Source organism: Symphodus melops (genome assembly GCF_947650265.1).
Source record: "Symphodus melops genome assembly, chromosome: 5".
NCBI classification, from domain to species: domain Eukaryota; kingdom Metazoa; phylum Chordata; class Actinopteri; order Labriformes; family Labridae; genus Symphodus; species Symphodus melops.
The window spans coordinates 17,744,213-17,766,089 of NC_136695.1; the positions used below are offsets into that span (position 1 = coordinate 17,744,213).

A 21,877-nucleotide genomic window follows, 5' to 3' on the forward strand; every position below is an offset into this window, starting at 1 on the left:
GACTGAATCGAACACCAATTAAAATGCGGGACAGAGAACTGTGCCGCCCCGAGGGGCGGAGTTTGTGTCATTGACCGCATCTTTTCCATGACGCGTTTTGGAGGTCCCCAAAAGCAAGGACATGAACTGTTCATACTTCCCTCTCATCACAACGCACGTGACTCTTTAAGTTAGGGACTTTTTTTTATTATCAGCCCACTGTTTATTGCGTTAACAGTGTTACGTAAGCTATTAAATCCTTTTGTCTAGTGAGGAAATGGAGTCGAATAATTATTGTTTATTTTTAAATGAATGAAATACATGATGTAAAAATCATTCAAGTGACCGCAAAACCTTTTTTTTAAAAACGTATCCAGAGAGAGTCAACCATGAACGATTGTAAAAAAAAAAAAAAAAAAAAATCATGAACGATTGTAAATTGATGATATACCACCACCTGCTGGACAATATTGTGAATCACAGTTTTTCTAATGGCAAAATTTGAAATTGAGCCGATAATCAAAGTGATAAATCATCTGTTGCTTTAAATTCCGATAGAGCAACTTTGCTCGTAGCTTATAGTATGGATTGATTATTGATATCGAAGGCAACACAAGTGCAAGCATGATCATTTATATCATTCATATAAGCTACTTGTCAATTTTATATCAAGAAATGGCATTAAATAAATAAAATCCACTTTTTCTTTCAGTGACTTGGTTTGCTTTCAAAAGTGTCCTCATCACAAATTCAGAGTTTTTCTGCAATATTCATTGAGGAAGAATACCAGTACATTCAGGTGTTAAGCCAAATTCATTGGGTTTTTTTCTGAAGCCCTGAATGAGGCTTTGATGCATCTCAAGGCTGCAGGCTTGCTGCTCAAGGACTCACTGTAACAAAAACACCTTTCACAGTCAGCCTTCCTGCAACACATTATGTGAGAAGAAGAGCATATTTTCCTTTCACAGGTGCGACCTAGATGGTTACTGCAGCACAGATAACACAGAGATAGATTCCATAACACAGCAAGCGCAATGTTCTGTGGTGAACTCTGTGTCATATCTGTAGGGGAAAAAATCTTCTTCATACAAATGTTCCCCTCTGTAAAATTAAAGTATTCATCTGCTGCCTTCTGAATTTCCTTCTGCTGAATATTCTTTGTGAACTGTGCGGGCAGAGTGAACTCACAGAAGTGAGCTTTGAAGGCCAAGTCTTTTATTTTACCCTCACAATCAGCTGTGGCTTATGGGAGCCTTATATAAGGCTTTTATTGTATAATTCATCCAGAGTTCTAATGAATTTTGCAAATGAAAAGCACAGAACCAAAGAGAATTAGTGTTAACCTTTTTCTCTACAATATTGACAAAACACAGAGCAAAAAGAGCCTTGACAGTCCCTCTTGTTTATGCCAGTTTACAGTTTAAGTAATGCTAATAATAGGCTAGCTGCAAAACTGAACATCTCATTAACAATGACTGCATATCTAATGTTATATAATGATATAAAATAATAATACAATAATTCAAATCAGTGACTATCATCAGTCTTTAGCAATTGTTTGGGGGATAATAAAATATAATATTTAGACTAGCAATTATACTTCTTCCACTTGTATTTAAAGCCGATCAGATGCTTGTGTCAGAAAATGACCTCATGGTCCTGACATCTGACCAGTTTCTTTTTCAGTGTTGATGTTTAAATTTTACTAATTTGATCCGAGCAAACTGCTTTAAAAAAAAAAAAAAAATAGATTAAATAAAAATTAAATTGGACTAAATCAGCATCTTAAAGCTCCTTGAGTGAGTAACTCTCACTTTGTGTCAACTCTGGCAACCCCTGTGGACAAAGTGATATCTTTCTCACATATCAATATCAATATCAATATCAATATCTATATATCAATATATCAATATATATATATATCTACACTCAACAAAAATATAAACGCAACACTTTTGTTTTTGCTCCCATTTGTCATGAGATGGACTCAAAGATCTAAAATTCATTCCAGATACACAATATTACCATTTCTCTCAAACATTGTTCATAAATCTGTCTAAATTTGCTGAGACAATCCATCCCACCTCACAGGTGTGCCACATCAAGATGCTCATCAGACACCATGATTAGTGCACAGGTGTACCTTATACTGCCCACAATAAAAGGCCACTCTGAAATGTGCAGTTTTGTCTCACAGCAAAATGCCACAGATGGCGCAAGCATTGAGGGAGCGTGCAATTGGCATGCTGACAGCAGGAATGTCAACCAGATCTGTTGCTCGGGCATTGAATGTTCATTTCTCCACCATAAGCCGTCTCCAAAGGCGTTTCAGAGAATATGGCAGTACATCCAACCGGCCTCACAACCGCAGACCACGTGTAACCACACCAGCCCAGGACCTCCACATCCAGCAGGTTCACCTCCAAGATCGTCTGAGACCAGCTACTCAGACAGCTGCTGAAACAATTGGTTTGCATAACCAAAGAATTTCTGCACAAACTGTCAGAAACCGTCTCAGGGAAGCTCAACTGCATGCTCGTCGTCCTCATCGGGGTCTTAACCTGACTCCAGATCGTCGCCGTAACAGACTTGAGTGGGCAAATGCTCACATTCGATGGCGTCTGGCACGTTGGAGAGGTGTTCTCTTCACGGATGAATCTCGGTTTACATTGTTCAGGGCAGATGGCAGACAGCGTGTGTGGCGTCGTGTGGGTGAGCGCTTTGCTGATGTCAATGTTGTGGATCGAGTGGCCCATGGTGGTGGTGGGGTTATGGTATGGGCAGGCATCTGTTATGGACGAAGAACACAGGTGCATTTTATTGATGGCATTTTGAATGCACAGAGATACCGTGATGAGATCCTGAGGCCCATTGTTGTGCCATACATCCATGAACATCACCTCATGTTTCAGCAAGATAATGCACGGCCCCATGTTGCAAGGATCTGTACACAATTCTTGGAAGCTGAAAATGTCCCAGTTCTTGCATGGCCAGCATACTCACCGGACATGTCACCCATTGAGCATGTTTGGGATGTGCTTGACCGGCGTATACGACAGCGCGTACCAGTTCCCACTAATATCCAGCAACTTCGCACAGCCATTGAAGAGGAGTGGACCAACATTCCACAGGCCACAATTGACAATCTGATAAACTCTATGCGAAGAAGATGTGTTGCACTGCATGAGGCAAATGGTGGTCACACCAGATACTGACTGGTTCTGAGTCCCCAGACCCTCAATAAAGCAAAAACTGCACATTTCAGGGTGGCCTTTTATTGTGGACAGTCTAAGGTACACCTATGCACTAATCATGGTGTCTGATGAGCATCTTGATGTGGCACACCTGTGAGGTGGGATGGATTGTCTCAGCAAAGCAAAAGTGCTCACTATCACACATTTAGACAGATTTATGAACAATGTTTGAGAGAAATGGTAATATTGTGTATCTGGAATGAATTTTAGATCTTTGAGTCCATCTCATGACAAATGGGAGCAAAAACAAAAGTGTTGCGTTTATATTTTTGTTGAGTATATATCTATATCTATATATATATATATATATATATATATATATATATATTTATTTATTTTTACCAACAAATATGTAAATTGCATAAATCAAAGGTTGATGATGCTAATGTGCAGTTGATTGCATCTTCTGACACCTACTCTACCTGTGTGACATCTCCAAGCAGGAAGTTTCACAATCGTGGGGCCCAAACTGCAAAGACTCAGTCGGTGGCAAGGACAGGTTTAATGTGGTCATTTAGTTGGTCAATTAGTAGCATTTGGATTTCTGCAGTAGTTTATGGATAGTGGTCACATTTACAGTAAGGTTTTAGCTTGCCTGTAAGATTTAAATGAATATTGTTAATTTTTGTCTCTAGGATGCCAGACTTTCATCAATTAGGTTCATCCATGCAGGTAGTAACAGTTAATCCCATGGAAAACGTGTTTTTTCCCTGTGACCACATTATCCCTCAGGTTTACTGCAGCATGTGTGATGGACCTGTTAAAGTTGTGATGGGCTGCAGTCCTACTGAAAGAATTTTGAAGATCCAGTAGACTAAGAGTCTCCAGTCTGCCCTCAGGGAGAAAATCGGGTAGGACAGAAGGCCTCGGCAGAATACAAGGGTTCCAGAGACTTTGTGGACTTACTTTGCTTTTAACCAGTGACCCCTGTTCTGAAGACCTACAGAATATCTCTGACTCAGTACCTGCTAGATCTTTGGCTCCAGCTGAGTGACCCAGGTTGGATACATTTCTTCTAACACTAAATGTTTCATTTTCACTACAAGATTCATCTTTATCACACAGGCTTTTTTCTGTTTTAACCTCTGTCTCTCTCTGGTAAAGTGGGCCGTGGTGCAGGTCCAGGAGTCGCTCTGTGTCAGCGTTACCCTCTTGGCAGCTCTGCAACACACTTTCATTAAAGTGGACTCTGCTGTTTTCTCTGGCTCTGCCCTTGTGCGCAGAGCTATCTTTTTCAGTTTGTTGTTTGTCTAAGACCTCCTGGGATGGCTCAGCACTCTGTGCCCCCATGGATCCAGAGCTGTTCTTTGACTGGCTGTGAACCCTTTGGTCTGGGGCCATATTATGCTCCTCTGTGGTCGCCAGTAGCCTTGGCTGGTTTATATTATCTGTAGCAATGCATTGGTTTGGAGATGTTGATAGATTTGGGGTTCCAGAGCCAAATGGTCTGTTGTGGCTTCTTCCCAAACAGCTCCTTTGTCTTCTTCCTTTTGTTGGTTTCGAGGGAACAAACACAGGGAAGGAGCATTTTCTCTGTAGGGAAAGAAAGGATTTTATTTATTTATTTATTTTTATTTAACTAAATTAGGTTTTTAGGTGTGAACATGCAACACACACACACACACACACACACAGACACACACACACTATGAAAACTATTGTACAAAAGGCGAAAGGTGCATTGTTCACAATGGCTTTACCAGTGGGGACTTAAGTGAATTCATTCCAGTTAGCTCGCTCAGTTTTTCTCTGAAGTCATCAATCTTTAAAGGGTTTTCAGGCCCTGATCCTGGAAAAGAATCACACTTTAAATATGAAATAACCCAATTTAAATTATGTATCATGGCTACATTATCACCTGTTACTAAAAGGACTAATACATAAATTTTGAAAATATCCTACAATTACAACTGAAAGGTAAGGGACATACATTATAAGTTTATCTTCTTTCTGCTCCCTTTCATTTCTTTTTCTAAAGAATGAAATGAAAAAATGAAATGAGTCTGAACTTTTCTTATGTTTCTAAAATTGTTGAAAGATCCCAGACGATTCACCTCACTACACCGGTCTGAAGCAAGGGAGACTGCTCATTGTCAACAGCTGAAAGCTCGGCTGACACTTTTACCCCCTCACAGGAGAATTTCCACTCAAGCTGAGTTCAGGCTGAATTTAGCTAATCACAAAAGTCTTATTTTAACTTTTGTAAACCTTATCATAAAAAGTTCATATATGTATTACATGCATAATGTGTACTTATAATATTGTAAGGAGTGTCATATTATTATGTGTTAGAATAGTTGGCGGTAATAAAACCGCTTGTGGGAGTGCAGGCTGTAAAACTTATTGGGGGTAATGGACTGCTCACATAGTGGGGGACGTAGAAGTGCCCTGTTAGAGATAAGGGAGTGTCCTGCAGCTGCATGAGAAACACACAGATAACCATATATGTCTTGTTTTTGTAACAAAATATAATGCAACTTTCGGTACAATTATCTTTACAATACCTAACATGTCAACAGTGATAAGGCACCTTCACCTGTGTAGTGCATTTGGTAAGAGGTAAGCCAATGTGTCCTCTCTAAATTTTTCAGCATGTTACTTGTCCGCTCAGATAATGTCAAATCCCAGTCTCGAAGTTTTTGGTTGGGCAGCACAGACCGTGGAGGAGTGGGGTAGAAAAGCTGCTTCTCTCCCCTCAGTGGCTTTGAATGCAGAAGTAAGATGTCATACATTGATAAATTATTGCCAACTATTCTCCTTTTTACATATTTGATCACCTGAAAAATATATAGCAAACTACTTTAACACTATTTCAGTACTCACATTTACGAAGCCATGTTCACCAGTCCAGATAACAGGTTTCTTACTGCTTTTAACAGGAGACTCCAAAAGCTCAAGCCGATATGGACTTCCTGTGCATGGAAATAAAGATATCTTTGACCTGTCAGTAAACTATATATTCCATCTGATACATTGCCCTCTTACCTTTAGTTTTGCTCAGCAGAGTGACATCAGGTGCTCTGTTCGGGATCCGTGGGTTGGGGAAAAGTTTGGAAGTTGCTCTGACTCCTGTTTCAGGATCATCTGGAGAGCAGAATGACGGAAACATTGCAAACTGGGAGATGTGGGATGAATAGGGATGCTGCTTTGGAGTCGCAATCTTCATCATTTTTTCCCTATCACAGGTAAAGAGACAAAACAAAAGTAACGTTTAAATGCAAGTAGAGAGAAACTAATTCTATTCTGTTCATGATTTACCAGAAAAGGTTTACTCACGCCATATTTACATCAGTTGGTTTTGGTATGCTGAGAATGCAAAGAAAATGCATGTATGCGTTTGACTTAATATTCTAATATGATTTAATGCTTCATTTTTGAATGAAAATATAGACCCATGGCCACTCACAGCTGGTCATTGAGGCGTACTTTACTTTTCTTTCTTCCAGTATTGTAATAACAGGGTTTACTGACGATAGGCCTGTAGAGGTAAAACACTTTAAATATTGGATCCTGCAACTATGTTTGACTTTCTGAATAGGTTATGTTTAAACTCACTTATTTATGGCGTTTCCTTCGTAGCCATAGGGATATTTGCCACCTGAATCAGGAGAGATGCTGTGGTGTACTGATGAATTGGGATCCATTGAGCCGCTCTGACACAAAATACAGGATGGTATAGGAAGAGGCTTAAAGGTAAATGGAGAGAAATGTTCATTTAAGTAAAGAGAAAGGAATATGAATCAGGAGGAAAGGTGCTTTGGCCAAGTTGTGTCTAACTATCTTGCTATAACTATTCTGCAACAATATACATTATATATCAAATCAAATACAATTAAAATCCATTTAAAAAAACATTTAGAAACACACTTACCAGGGCAATGGTCCAGAAGAAATCAGACCGTTTTCTCTTTTTTTTTGCTTTGTTAGCTTTCTATGTGTGTCTTGTCTTTTGTCCTTTTCACTCCTGCAGAACTAATCGTCCTTCTGGGGAAATGAAGTTGAAATTAAGTTGCGATAACCAATAAGTGTCTAATATTCTCCTGGTATCAGTACGTACAGTGTGGGAGGGAGTCCTCTTCGTCTGAAATAGATACCAACAAGGCTTGCGTCTATACGGACTCTCTTGTCTTTTTGTAAGCAAAGAGGTGGGTTTGAATTCCTGGGACAGCCAGAGTTACAATAAACAAAAGGATCAGAATGAGTGACACCCGACCTACATTGGCCCACAGCACGCAGTGAGGGAGCAGAGTGTTGCCATGAAAACATTTGTGACACCAAAGGCAGATGCAACATCATAGCTAGGTTGATTTGGTTAAACAAGAACTAATATCAACTAAAACCTTTTGAAAATGTGTTGGTTTTTATCTTTCGGAGTTAACAGTTGTAGAACTGGGGTTTAAACTGTGCAGATGTTTCATATATGGTCTATCATTTTATATCTAGTGTGCACTCACTGATCAGAGTTTCCATCATCCAGTCATCAAGGGCATCATAATAATCTGATAAAATAAACGTTCACAGTCTGCTGATCTCACAAAGCTAAGCAGAATGAAAATCAAGCAGGGTCCGGTTTACAAGCTCTGAAACCAGATACAAGCTCTGTGTGTGTGTGTGTGTGTGTGTGTGTGTGTGTGTGTGCGTGCGTGCGTGCGTGTGTGTGTGTGTGCGTGTGTGTGCGTGTGTGTGCGTGCGTGGTGTGTTGTTACAGGAGTCAGGTTTTCATTGTCTGCATGGAAACAGTTAAACTGTTATTCATTCAGATTTTATTCTGCCACTCTACAATTTCATTTTGCAGACACTTTAGTTTGAAGTGGCGCACATCTGAGAGTTAGTACTGTAGGTGTTCATGAACAAGCTTGGTCATTTTTTTTTTTTCTTAAAGGGACTCTGCAGATCGAATGGAGTATCTGTAGTTCATTCCAACCACAGGAGACTACAGAGGAGAAGATTGTAACTCGTGACTTTGGGCCCTGGTGTGAAAATAGTACCAGACGTCCTTGGTAGGACTGTTAGTTGTGTGCTGTCCATGGTGCTGGTACTCTGCTTCAGCTGAGATAAATTGATCTTGCATTTCACTCAGGACTACACATAAGAGTCTGACGTAAGTTTAAGGAGACAAAAAGGATCTGCAATGAACATGGTTTCCTCATTTTCTCACATGTTTCATATCAAAAGACTTAGTAAAACTATGAGGATCATCATGTTAAAAATGCATTGACTTTGTCCTCTAAATTCTGTCTTTTTTATTTGTGTTTCATTCTTTCATTTTTTTTAAGAGAAGTCTGGCTTCTGATTTTGAAACCTAAAATTCACCTAGAATTGTCAAATGTGGCCTTCTTCAGACGATCGTTATTATCGTCAAACTCCATGATGAGATTTTGTCCCTGTTAAGGAACCTTGACAATTGTGTCAGCCCTTGGTGAGTGCTTTCAGCTGCTGTTCACCTTCAGTATTAAAACTTGTATAAGAGCTTCTTTTTTTTCTTTCTTATAGCACCTGGTGAGTGAACAGAAGTACATTTAAATAATCCCAGTCAGTACTATGAAAATACCACTTACATTAAAGCCCAGCAGAATGTGTTTTTATTTCTCAAATATTTCACGACAACACGAAATATTCATGACGTATAAATCAGGTCCTCAAAAGAACATGTTAAGTATAAAAAAAGAGTTTTCAAACAGTATACAGCTAATCCCTGTCAATGTGGATGTGAGTGATTTTATTGGCAGGGAGCAAAAAGCCACAAACGGTCATCAGACATGATATAAATGCAAAAAAAATGATTGTCATACTGATTCACAGAGGAAAGCACAGAGAAAAACTAATGCAGATATCTCTCCCTTGAAATATCACAAAAATGTTATCATCATCAGAACACAGTACCTTTATTTATTACACTTACATTTTTGTACATTTTCAGGGCCTTTCAAATAGGACAGCACACCTGATCTGCCATCCCATTTTTTCAACAACCTATTACCTGAAAACCACACCTAAACACATGTATTCAACCAGCTCCCAGCCAAGACTGATAATCAATGCAAGCTACCTCTCCTTTGACATGTCATGGACTGCTTTCCAAGCAGAAAGGTTTACCTTGTTTGTCGGTCCTCACAAGACCCATATTCTGCATTCTGTGTTTTAATTGGGATTCCCAAGAGACCTTGTCGAAAGGCTCAGTCCAAGACTTATCAAGCAGCCTAAGCTAAGTCCAGTAACCAATTACCCTGCTCTGCCCCTGCGGAACCAGCGGATTACATTTCCTGCAACTGCATTGTAAATGCCCCTCAGACTGCAGTGATTCCACTATACAGCAAACATATAGTGCAGATGCAGGATGATGCCTACACCCTACAGAGTTGAACACACCAACAAAATAAACCGTAAAGCCATAACCTCTGAAACACACTGGGAAATTAATTCAGCTTGTGTTACAGGAGAAAATAGACTGGGTATTATATTCTAAACTTACATTGCAAATTGCCAGTTTAACCTCACAGGTAAAACAAAAAGCTGCTAGAGACCCACAACGTTCCTTTTAGCCCTATACTGACATGGAAACAACAAATGCTCCTGAAGTTTGTTGTGTATCTTTTGATTTTTGGTGAGTCAATCTGTACTGGTACAAAACTGAAGGATTTGCAATATTAACTTGAGAAAAAAGAAAGAAATATATTAATCTTCACAGTTCATATTCCCCAACAGCCTTTACTCCCATAATTTATATATACAGTATTTATTTGATGATATCCAATGCCCCTTTCAAACAAACACCTTACTTCTCTGCCTGCACGTTTTCATGTGATACATTAAATCGTTTCTCGGTTCTTATTGGATCCCTGCACAGAGTGTCTCTGGTGGTATAGAATAAAGAGAGCGAGAGAACAGCCTGCCCTGCAGTTTTTCAATTCGCAGGGAGAATATGTATGCGCCTTTCTTTTCTACACCTCTGCATAGTGTACCTCAGAAATCTCCAGAGACCCAGCTCAGTCTCTGCTGATTGACAGCAGACAGCTGTATGTCTCTCCTCTCTCAAGCGTCATCCCTTCGTTCTGAAACAAACTGAGTCTACTTCGCCACTTCTGCTCGATCAGTGAAGAAAACGGTGGATTGCCTAGTGCAGGGGATGGATAAATAAATGTTTTGAGGAAGACACTTCCCTGAGAAGCTTTACTGGATCACCGCTTATACTCTTCATTTATCATATTTGAGTGTCTCTAAAGCAACTTTAAACAATGACAACATTTGATTTTTCGGATATAGAGGCTTTTTTGGATCTCCATCCAGATCTTTTCGAGGAGTATCTCATTCGAAAGGCAAAGTGCGATCAGGTGAGCAGATGGTTAAAAGAGCACCCGCCGTCCAAAGTCGCTACAGCTGAGGAGAAGAGCGGCGCAGCCAAGGACCCGCTTCGGCCGACCAACCCGGATGGGCTTCGTCGCAGATCGTCCCACATGGAACTGCGACGAAACTTTGCTCGCTCCAAAGCCACGACCGCACACCGGACCTACGACGAGCATGTGAGCCTGAGCGAACACGACTCCCAGTCCAGCATGAGGCGCCGCGCGCTCCTGCGTAAAGCCAGCTCCCTGCCTCCGACCACCGCGCACATCCTGAGCGCGCTGCTGGAGTCCAGGGTCAACGTGCCCCAGTACGCGTCCAGCGCCATCGATTACAAATACAGACTCAAAGAAACCAACGAGAGGGAGTTTTTTCTGGAGTTAGTCAAGGATATTTCCAATGACTTAGACCTGACAAACCTCAGTTATAAAATCTTGATTAATGTGTGTATCCTGGTGGATGCAGACAGGTGTTCGCTGTTCCTTGTGGAGGGACCCGCGCACAAGAGGACGCTTGTGTCCAAATTCTTTGATGTGCACTCGGGTACTACAGTCAGACCATCTTCAAGCACCTTGAACTCAAATGAGGTACAGGTTCCGTGGGGAAAAGGAATCATTGGATATGTTGCAGAGCACGGGGAAACTGTAAATATACCAAACGCATACGAGGTAAAACATCCCACCTGAATTTCTATGTATTAGCTTGTTATTAAACTGTACACAGTGAATGCAGATTTATTCACAGTAAGGGAACTTATGATTATGGATGATCATGATTCGATTATGTTCTGATCCTGATTTGATTGTGTTCCTGTAAACAGAAACAGAGCTTGGGAGTAAAATGATCACATTGTACTAAGCTGTTTGTAAAGTTCATTGAAGAGGGGTCGCTCCATGGAGGATGGAGTTTTGGTAATGCTAAAAAAAAAATATTTTTATAAAACGCGAAAAGAAAAGCAAGCGTAATAATAGTTCTCATTGCTTTCCACAAGTTATTGTGTTACGCACTCGACCAGTTGTCTTCTTCATCATCATATTTTGGCCCTGGTCTGCTTGGTAGGCTAAGGCAACATGACAATGCGAACCCCCCTGAGGTCTTTCATCGAGGTGTTGTGTGCAAGCGAGTTTTTTTTTTCTGTAATTGTTAAAAACACAATAATAATACATAAATAAAAACAGAGATACAGTAGCACCTGATAATGCGTCAGAGTGAGTGTGTTAACTGACGCGCGCGTAAAAGCCAAATGTTGCAGAGAGTGTGTTTGAACTGCCATTATGTTTACACTACGATATGTGTGTAAATGTGTGGAATATGTGTGAATGATATACGAGCAATCATCTCTCCCCAGGACCACCGCTTCAGTGATGAGATCGACAAGTTAACAGGCTACAAGACTCAGTCCATCCTCTGCATGGCCATTTGTAACAGCGATGGAGAAGTCGTTGGGGTCGTACAAGCAATCAACAAAAATCCCATGGGCACACCCTTTACTGAGGATGATGAGAAGGTGAGGCTGATTGTGACTTAAGACGCCAAAGGAAACATTTATCAGATCCATGTTAACGGAATAATTTCACATAGTTATCGTAGTATTGCTCGTTGGTTTAACCAGTGAGAGCATTTTACAGATGGAGATAAAACTCCACCCCCCCCCCCCCCCACACACACACACACACACACACACACACACTCCACTAACACACACATACACATACTGCAGAGGCTCTTGAGCTATAAAGCTGAACACTGTTTTTCACAGTGAATCCTTTTTTAATGGCTGTGGAGAAAAGGGAATGTGTTCCCTCACAAGAGAAATGAAGAGAGGAGGTCAACCGCTATCCCATGCATGCAGCATTAAATATATCTGGCTGTGCAATACGAATGCAGACACTTAAGTGGATGCACTTTCAATTGCTCCCTCAGCAATGCACTTGAAGTACATTCACTATAATCTGTATGTTTAAGATTAATTTATGGTTCAACAGTTTATGCATACAATTTTATTCTCCCAGCTTGTTGATCCGTAAGTAATTTTGTATTCCTTGTGTGTTGCCAGGCAATAAAAAAGTCAAGGTGATAGTTTCACTTAATCTGTATAAATTATGAAATGAACACAGAGACTGGCAACAAAACTACAACACCGATACCAGTAACGTTTCCATCAGCCTCCTCAGCCCCTCCCTCCTTCACTTCATCAGCCTCTCCCTCCATAACCTCCTCAGCCTCTCCCTCCATAACCTAAAGCAGTGGACCTTTGACCTCAAAACTCCTGCTGTGGCTCTTTAACCAGCAACATAAACATGACACACTTTCACAGCCAAACATGAATACACACACCAACACACTCAGAGAGGAAGACTCACACACATAAAACCCTTTTTCTCTTTCAAATTCATCACACAACAAAGAAATACCATCGCCCCTCTCTCTCTCTCTTCTTCAACCTGCTCTTACCTTTTTGTCTTTATTATTATTACATATTGTTTTGTAATGTCTTTGTATGAAGTCTATACTAGTTGATGTTTTGCTGTATTTTATGTCTAAACTGTCCTCCTACTGTATGTTTTGTATGCACTGTTTTACATCATCTGGCAAATGTTTTCACATTTGCACAATAAAAAATACAAATAAACAAATAAGAAAACCAAATTTAGAAAGCGGTAATGTAGCAATCATCTTACCATTTTTTCACAGTTTTTCATAGTTCACCAAGCTGAACCTATTGTCCACAAGATGGCAGAATAAAGTTGTTGGAACCGTCTAAGCTTTATATGTATGATCTCCAGGGACTTAATCAAAGAAATCAGCTTTAACCAAAGTGATGAGTCTGAAGTTTCAGCATTTCCAAGATTGCTGCTGTGTGTGACTCTAAAGAGAACTCAAAGTGAATTGAAAGAAAAGCTCTGCCTTTTCATACTTTTAAACAACAAAGACATTGAAAATAGAAAATAAATGTCTTGATCTGTCAGCTTATTTAGACATTTAGGACCTCTGATGTTTCACTAAAAGCCTTTTTGCCTCTGAATCAATACTTCATTAACCGGCAAACTATTTGACAGAAACTTGTGCAGGGAAGCAGCTAACCCCGTCATGACTTCCATCCATTGTTCTACTGCCCAGTTAAATGCCTTCTAAAAAATACATATTACGTACATTCATATATAATGTATGCATCTTATCTTTGTTTGTTTGTTGTTGTTGTTTTTTTACCAAGGTACTGCAGATGTATCTACCTTTCTGTGGAATATCTATTTCCAATGCCAAGCTTTTCTCAGAGTCCCGCAAGGAGTATGAGAGGAGTAGGGTAAGAGAATGTGAGCTGTGTGTCTGCAAAACATTATCAAACCATGCAAAACATGGTCTTATTACAACTGGAGACTAACTATAAAAATGTTATTTGTTGAAACAGTTCTTTACCTCAAATCTTTATGACAAAACCTTTAATTCTAAATAGTTTAAAACTGTGTCCTTATTGTTGCCACAGGCTCTGCTGGAGGTGGTCAATGACCTGTTTGAGGAGCAGACAGACCTGGAAAAAATTGTGAGAAAGATCATGCAGCGAGCACTCACGCTCCTGCAGTGTGAACGCTGCTCTGTGCTTCTTCTTGAAGACATCGACTCACCTGTGAGACCTCAGTTCGGGCTCTTTATCAGCTATGGAGTTTCTTTCTGCCTAACCGATTATATATTTCAGCCCTTTTTTGATTGACTAATTGAGCATTCTCTGTGCAAACGTCTTCTCCCTTTGTTGCTAAAAGATATTGCTGCTGTTTGTGATAGATGCATGTTTTTTTTCTATAGGTTGTGAAGTTCTCCAAGACGTTTGAGCTCATGTCTCCTTTGTGCAATGTGGACCGTGACATCGGGTGAGATGAATAATATCAATGTGCTTTTAATATAAAGGGGGTTTCAAGTGGCATACTGTAACTCAATCGACATGTACTTCTGTTATGTCACACATTTAAGTCCCTTTACTGACTGTTGTTTCCTGTTTGTGTTATTGGCCACATAAGCATGGAGAAGCTATCGTGTTCGGATTGGCTGATCAATAACAGTATTGCTGAGCTGGTGGCTTCCACAGGACTGCCTGTCAACATCAGCGATGTGTGTCAGGATCCACGCTTTGATGCCGAGGTGTGGACACATTTGTATTTCGATTACACCTATTAGAGCTCACACAAGTGCATGGACACACGTACTTGTGAGAATATGTGGACAAAGACAAGCACCAAAACACAGACAAATTTTACAATCTTTAAACGATAAATAATACAGAATAATTTCAGCTGATCCAACAGAACAGAAGTTAACATTTTTAAGCCACATGCATTGCATTTGGTTTTATGTGAATTGTTTTGATACATTTTCAAAATAAAAATGTTGGGCCTTTCAGATCCTATAAAAATGTTCTTTGTTGTTACTGTTTCCTCTCTCTTGGCAGGCCGATCAGGCTTCAGGGTTTCACATCAGATCAGTCTTGTGTGTTCCTATCTGGAATCGAACTCACCAGATAATTGGTATATTAACTCGAAAATATCATTTTGTCCCCACTGGGAAATAGTTCTTAGAATATCTTCAACGAAATGTTTCCAACAGGTGTTGCTCAAATACTGAATCGTTTGGACAGGAAGACCTTTAGTGATGCAGATCAGAGACTGTTTGAGGTGAGTTATATTTTAAACTTTGAGTACAGACTGGACAAAAGTGTAAGTGTTCCTAGTTGTATTTGTTAGGTTTAAACGGACATTTTTAGGGATCTTTGTATGTGTCTTTTCAGCCTATTTCTTTGTGTACAGGCGTTTGTGATATTCTGTGGACTAGGAATTAACAATACAATGATGTACAATCAAGTGAAGAAGACATGGGCCAAGCAGTCTGTTGCACTGGATGTAAGTACTGCATCAAATCAGCTGCAACCAACACCGCTTTTTTTTTTCTCCACCAATCAAGATACCTAAGATTTTTACATTGATATTTTTTTTAACATTTTGTTATTATTATCTTTCCTTCTCATTTTCGTGTCTTTTCCCATGATTTCAGTTTCTTCTGAATAATGCACTTTTAAAACAATGAAATGTTTAAATAAAGAAAGGAAACATTTATTAGCTGCATTGCTTTAAAAAATGTTTTACTGGTATATATTGAAATGTAAGATGGTGTCACTGGCTAATGCTAATCCTTACAGAATCTCTTCATACTCATTAGTGTCACTATCTGCGCTCTGCTCCACTGCCCCATATCTAACCTGAGCACTTACAATATCCTCTGCAAACATGGTTCTCCCCAGATATAAATATTTCAGATGTTTTCAATAATTCATGATAAATGCATGTGCCAGTCTGCTCACCTTTCATCAAAGGCAACACACACACACGCACGCACACACACACACACACACACACACACACACACACACACACACACACACACACACACTAGTATTTCCGTCACATACTCTTTATTGTTTCCCTTAAACACCTCTTTCTCTCAGGCAACAAAAAACATGGCAACAAGTTGTTTTTTGAAAGAAGGGCTGTACTTTCTTTGATATTGACTACAAAACAACTAGAGTTGGCTCTCATGAAATATCTGGTAACATTGATTACCTTAAACAGCAATGATTGTCTCTTGAGTGTTGGTCTTATTTTTGTTCAGTGCTTCATCATTAGCATTCTTCTTTTAACGGTAAAAAAACACACTTTTTTTTTTAGATGTTGTCCTATCATGGTACCTGCTCCAAAGTGGAAGTTGACAGACTCAAGGTATTCTTTCAGAAAACCAAATTCATACATGCACATTATCACTTTGTCCAATGTAAGAAAACTAATGCTTGTGAGAGGTTTAAGGTGATGTGTAATTTAAAAACCAAAAAGGTTTTTATTGTGTGCATAGTCTTTCTGATTGACAGCTTTGTCCTCTTCCTCTCAGGCAGCAAAGATCCCTCTGAGCAGTGAGTTAGGCATAGACGAGTTTCACTTTAATGACTTCTCCTTGGACAATGACGCCATGATAACTGCGTCTCTTCGAATGTTTCTGGAACTTGGAGTCGTCCAAAAGTTTAAAATTGACTATGAGGTAAGTCTGTGGGACAGATGCTAGAGTCCATGCTGTTAATTTGTTTAATGTATGTAACCTGTTTGTCTGGCTTCCTGCAGGTTTTGTGTCGCTGGCTTCTGACTGTCAGGAAAAACTACCGTACTGTGGCATATCATAACTGGAGACATGCCTTCAATGTGTCGCAGTGCATGTTTGTCATGATCACAGTAAGTTTCAACACATCAAGTTTGATTAAGTCAGATTCATGCGCAATTTATGCCATACTGTCTCCAGCCTGAGTCATTTAGCACCATTTTTGCTCCTATAGTACATTATTGTCTGTCAGACTGTACAATAAATAAACCAAAATAAGCCAACTAGACCCTAAATGACAGTAGTATTATTTTTAAAGCCTGTAATGAAAATAGTATAATTGTGTGACAAACATAAAATCACAAGTGATTGGACACATTCTCAGAAGTGAGGACAGTCATGGCAAAAGGAAAGAACTAGAAGTAGTGAAATAAAAAAAGGTGCAGGCTAAGATAAAATCTTAACAATCAATACAATCAAAGACCTAATCTAAGAGGTAGAGCTGAACATGACGTACCGATCTTAAACTAATCCGCCATCCGCTATCAAGAGATTATTAAGATGAAAGATCATTTCACAAACATAATTTAGTGAAAATTCAAAGGAGCAGTCTTTAACTTTGCATCAAACAGAATCACAAACTTGCAGGTCGACCATGTTTACTAAGAACATGCAAGCATAAAATAAACATAAAATAAATAAAGATGATGTAATGCGTCATGATGAAAAAAGTCCCATACATTCCCATTCTATATCTTTTTTCTCCCATACCATCTTAACCCATCCTATTCTATCCCACTTCTACCGATAAGATTAAATCCAATAACATCTTATCCTCTGCCAATCTGTCCTACCCTTTATGCTCCCATGCCATCCAATCATATCCTATCATATCCCATTCTGTCCCACCCAATACTATTCCTATCAATCCAAACCCATACTATCCTACTCTAGTTTATACCATTTCTATCAAAACAGTTTATCCAACCTTGTGACTGACTCGTCTAAGTGGATGGGTAGGTTCATGGCTATCTGCTTTGTTTTTGTCAGACAGCTAGCTTCCAGCTGTCAGATGCCGAGATACTGGCACTGATGGTTGGCTGTCTGTGTCATGACTTGGACCACCGAGGCACCAACAATGCATTTCAAGCCAAGTAGGTGGCCCACGTCTATTTTTTAAAAAACAGGTGTCTAACATTTGCAACAACTCGTCAATGCTCTGTTTATTTCTTTTAGGACAGGTTCTGCTCTGGCTCTTCTCTACGGGACATCAGCCACTTTGGAGCATCATCACTTCAACCATGCTGTCATGATTCTGCAAAGTGAGGTCAGACCATTTTTTTTCAATTGTAATTCTCAATTTATTCTGAGGTTTGTAGAATATGATGGTATTGGATTTACACAAACTTAAGGGTTTGAGCTGCCAAAGAGCTACTTTAGCTGATTTTAGACAAATAGTAAATGGCCGAATAAAAAGTCTACAGTAATCTATGATGAAATGTTTGATACTTATTGGAACATTTTGGAACATGTTTAAGCAGATGTTTAAAGCCCTGGTGGTCTTTACCAGAAAGCATGGTCTATGCAGTTTGCACTTTGGGACACTGGGCACAAACTGCTCGTGAGTAGGCGGCAGCAGTGACCAATAGTGACATTTGTGAGGCTGCTTCTTATCAGGTGTAAATCAGTTTGATCATTAAGAACGATTTCTCTATTGATTTCTTTTAAAACAGGACTGGAAAAGTCCATATACATTGCTAATTAACATTGATAATGGGGGCTTTGTTTGACAGTGAGCAATGACTTTACCGATGCGTAGGCTGAAAAAGACATTCTATCCGCTATTATTCATCCTTGCCTGCTTTGGTCTGAGTGTGTACTGTATGTGCTATTATTTTTTCTTATAGGGTCACAATATCTTTGCAAACCTCTGCTCTAAGGAGTACAGCAACATGATGCAACTATTGAAACAGGCTATTCTCTCCACAGACCTTACTTTGCACTTTGAGTAAGTTGTCCTTTTTTAATATATTCAAAGTTCTTTAATCGTTCAAGCTGAAAAAGAAAATGAATATTATAAATAATAAAGTGTAAATTATCATGCTGAATAAAATAATGACATTTTCCCAAGATGGATTTTACATGTGATAAAAACTGCTTTGGAATGTATTCTTTTGCCTTTTAACATTTGCTGCATCCTTGAATGTCTCATTGCATTACAAGGCGCAGAACCAAATTCTTTGAGTGTGTACTGTCTGGAGAATTTGTCTGGACAGATGAAGGACACAGAGAAGTTCTCAGGTTTGTGCTACATCAATAAAAAATATGTACTGTGCCCAAATCTCTTATAACTGCAGCATGCAAAACAAATTGCAAATTGAACTGAGCTTGAATCGATTTCATTGACAGGTCAATGTTGATGACCGCATGCGATCTTGGTGCTGTGACTCGTCCTTGGAAGATATCTAAACAGGTGTTAACAACTGGTCTCATTTCTCATATCTGTGCTTTCATGTTTTAAGATGTAAATGTACATGTGGTATCTGGTGAAAATTGCAGACTCTCCAAGGAAAAACAACACATTTCTTACTTGCTATATGCAGCAAAAAAATAACAAAAATGATGATGTTTGGCATTTATGTCATAAGGTTGCAGAGCTGGTGACGAGTGAATTCTTTGAACAAGGTGACAGAGAGAGGTCTGAGCTGAAGCTGACCCCAGCGGTAAGCAAGAAAGCTGTCAAGTCAGCATACATTCAAACCTTGTCCTTGACTTGGTGAGTTGTTTTGTCCATTTTGTTGATAAATGCCTTTGGTCACTAATGACAAAATTGTATCACACTATAGGCTATATTTGACCGCAACCGCAAAGATGAATTACCTGCTCTTCAGATGGAGTGGATTGATGGGATATGCAAACCCCTTTATCAGGTACCCATGAAGTCTCCAGTGTAACATTTATTGGGGCACAGTTTAACGATGGAAAAAATAAACTCCAAATTCTCATTTGATTCGCAGGCACTGCTGAAGCTCAACAGGAAGCTGCAGCCAATGGTCGATGGGATTGATGCCAATCGAAAGAAATGGCAGGATCTATGCTCGTCCTATCAGGAAACACACAGAGTCTCAATGCCCAGCCTGTGTCCTGGATTGGATGAGACTCCTGAGCCGCAAAAAGACAACGAACCTACTGAGCAACAAGACTCCATAGGTACTTTGAAGCCAGTTGAAAACATCGTCTTTGGAACCGCAGTCAGGATCAGAGGTGCAGAGTGAACAAAGGTTCTTATGATGATAGAACAGCACCAGCTGGAAAAAAAATCCTCTGCAGCAAAGAATTAAAGCAAGCTAAACATTGAGAGGTTTATCAACTTAATAGCCCACATGGGTCCCTTTCTGTTCTGTATGATTTTCTAACAAATGCACTACACTTTTTTTTTTTGCAGTTTAGCTGCTGAGCACACTATTTCTCCCAAGTGTCACTACTCAGGACTGGGAAGAATTTCTTTAAGACAAACATACTAAAAAGGCAGTTCTCCATATCTACCCATATCTACATATTGGCCTAAATAAAAGCTAAGAATGAGACACTACTGATGAAACCAAAGAAGGCACTGTAATGGAACTGCCTCCAAACCACCTTAATTAAATCAAAAGGAATCACTGTGATTTCTCTCTGTCACATAAATTGCCATTATGAATGTACAATGGAGCATGAATGTTTCTTACCTCAGTTGCAAATCTTTATGGCTGCATGGCATTATTTTCAATGTTTGTAGGTTTATTGAGCCTCAGGCCATGTATTGCATGCATATGTACAGTATCAGTTAAATTTAATGTACATGCACATTGCCACATTTGCAAAGAACCCACATAATACGTATGTCTGGGTAAGGAATGAAGTGGATGAGTGTGAAAGGCCAAATGCTCTTGTGTTTTGATTTTATAGGGAAAGTCACTGTTAAAAATTCAAACTCCTCAGGCCAATTGTGTGTGTGTGTGTGTGTGTGTGTGTGTGGTGTGTGTGTGTGTGTGTGTGTGTGTGTGTGTGTGTGTGTGTGTGTGTGTGTGTGTGTGTGTGTCAGTGCGTGTGTGTGTGTGTGTGTGTGTGTGTGTGTGTGTGTGTGTGTGTAGACGTGTGCTGTTCATGTTTGTATTCAACCTCCCAATTAACGTGACAGTAGCTGCCTTTAAAGGTAAAGCATTTTTCTTTTTGAATTATCTACTGAGTGAAAGACACATGTCCATCTAAGATCAGGCTAGTAGAAGTTATGTGAGTGTAAGTCCATACTTGTAAGGCCTATGTCATTATTTCAGTTTATTTTTTATTATGCTATACACAGGCATGAAAACACATGATTTAGCTTATTGGCGAAGAAGGAGAAAATCAGCACAAACTGAAGTTTGCCTTAAAAGAACCTCTGCGTTTTGAATTCATGATATATGTCTAAAAGCAGTTTCAATTTTCTCATGAAGCAGATTGCGTTTCGAAGTTCATTCTTTTTGTAGTTCAGAGTGGCTCAGCATGATGAAGATGTTTAAAGTGCATGTATCATGTTTGATGTTGATATTTTTAGACCTTTTCTTGATGCCTTTGACTGCCCTATGAGATTTGCTTTGCATGAATTTGTTGGTAGAGAAGTATTAAATGTTGTTATGTAATATCGTTGCTGCACTTTTGATGTTGAGACCAGATAAAGATTTCTATTTTCGATCACAGACTGTACCAAAATTAAACATTCATTATTTTCATACACTGGATTCTATATTTATGCAAGATGTAGAATTGGCAGTTTTTCTTCTACTTATACTCTGGCCACTAAAAATACATTGAGAGAGAAGACGGGAAAGTGCTTCAGTTCAGATCAAAGGGAGTAAATCTATCTCTGTTTTGTGAATAAAATGCTGTGGCATGGAAACTGGTCATGTGTTGTGGTTTATGCATCTCTGTAAAAATGATAAACAGTAAAGGAAGGTTGTATAGTGCTTCCAGTCATCTGACTACTTGAAGCGCTTTCACACTACAGCTAATGTGGCCGCTATGTCTATGAGACGTGCTGCAGGAGCTGGGGATTGAACCACCACAACTTTGGCTTTAGAGACAACTGATGAATAATTTCATTTAACAAAAGCTACAGGAAAGAAGGGAGCTTAGGCGACTGACAATTGATAAAC

The 21,877-nt window shown here is 39.4% G+C and overlaps 2 protein-coding genes across 2 annotated transcripts; one reads left to right on the plus strand and one right to left on the minus strand.

The window, feature by feature from the left end:
* Window positions 1–3,727: 3,727 nt before the first annotated feature.
* Window positions 3,728–6,654, minus strand: spmip4 (sperm microtubule inner protein 4). The gene is made up of 7 exons (XM_079344376.1): window positions 6,640–6,654; window positions 6,510–6,539; window positions 6,219–6,409; window positions 6,057–6,145; window positions 5,770–5,935; window positions 4,934–5,022; window positions 3,728–4,766 (listed from the first exon to the last, which is right to left on the minus strand). Exons 2-7 carry the CDS (start codon window positions 6,512–6,514, stop codon window positions 3,894–3,896), a joined length of 1,413 nt encoding a protein of 470 aa, XP_079200502.1. The 5' UTR covers window positions 6,515–6,539; window positions 6,640–6,654; the 3' UTR covers window positions 3,728–3,893.
* A 3,706-nt stretch (window positions 6,655–10,360) lies between these two features.
* Window positions 10,361–21,615, plus strand: pde11al (phosphodiesterase 11a, like). Its single transcript, XM_079344706.1, has 20 exons — window positions 10,361–11,242; window positions 11,923–12,081; window positions 13,789–13,878; window positions 14,059–14,199; window positions 14,376–14,440; window positions 14,588–14,708; window positions 15,016–15,091; window positions 15,171–15,238; window positions 15,371–15,463; window positions 16,286–16,336; window positions 16,503–16,649; window positions 16,730–16,837; window positions 17,754–17,857; window positions 17,940–18,030; window positions 18,611–18,711; window positions 18,927–19,004; window positions 19,113–19,176; window positions 19,352–19,426; window positions 19,550–19,633; window positions 19,721–21,615. The coding sequence occupies exons 1-20, from the start codon at window positions 10,469–10,471 to the stop codon at window positions 19,976–19,978; spliced, it is 2,748 nt and encodes a 915-aa protein (XP_079200832.1). The 5' UTR covers window positions 10,361–10,468; the 3' UTR covers window positions 19,979–21,615.
* The last annotated feature ends 262 nt before the right edge of the window (window positions 21,616–21,877 follow it).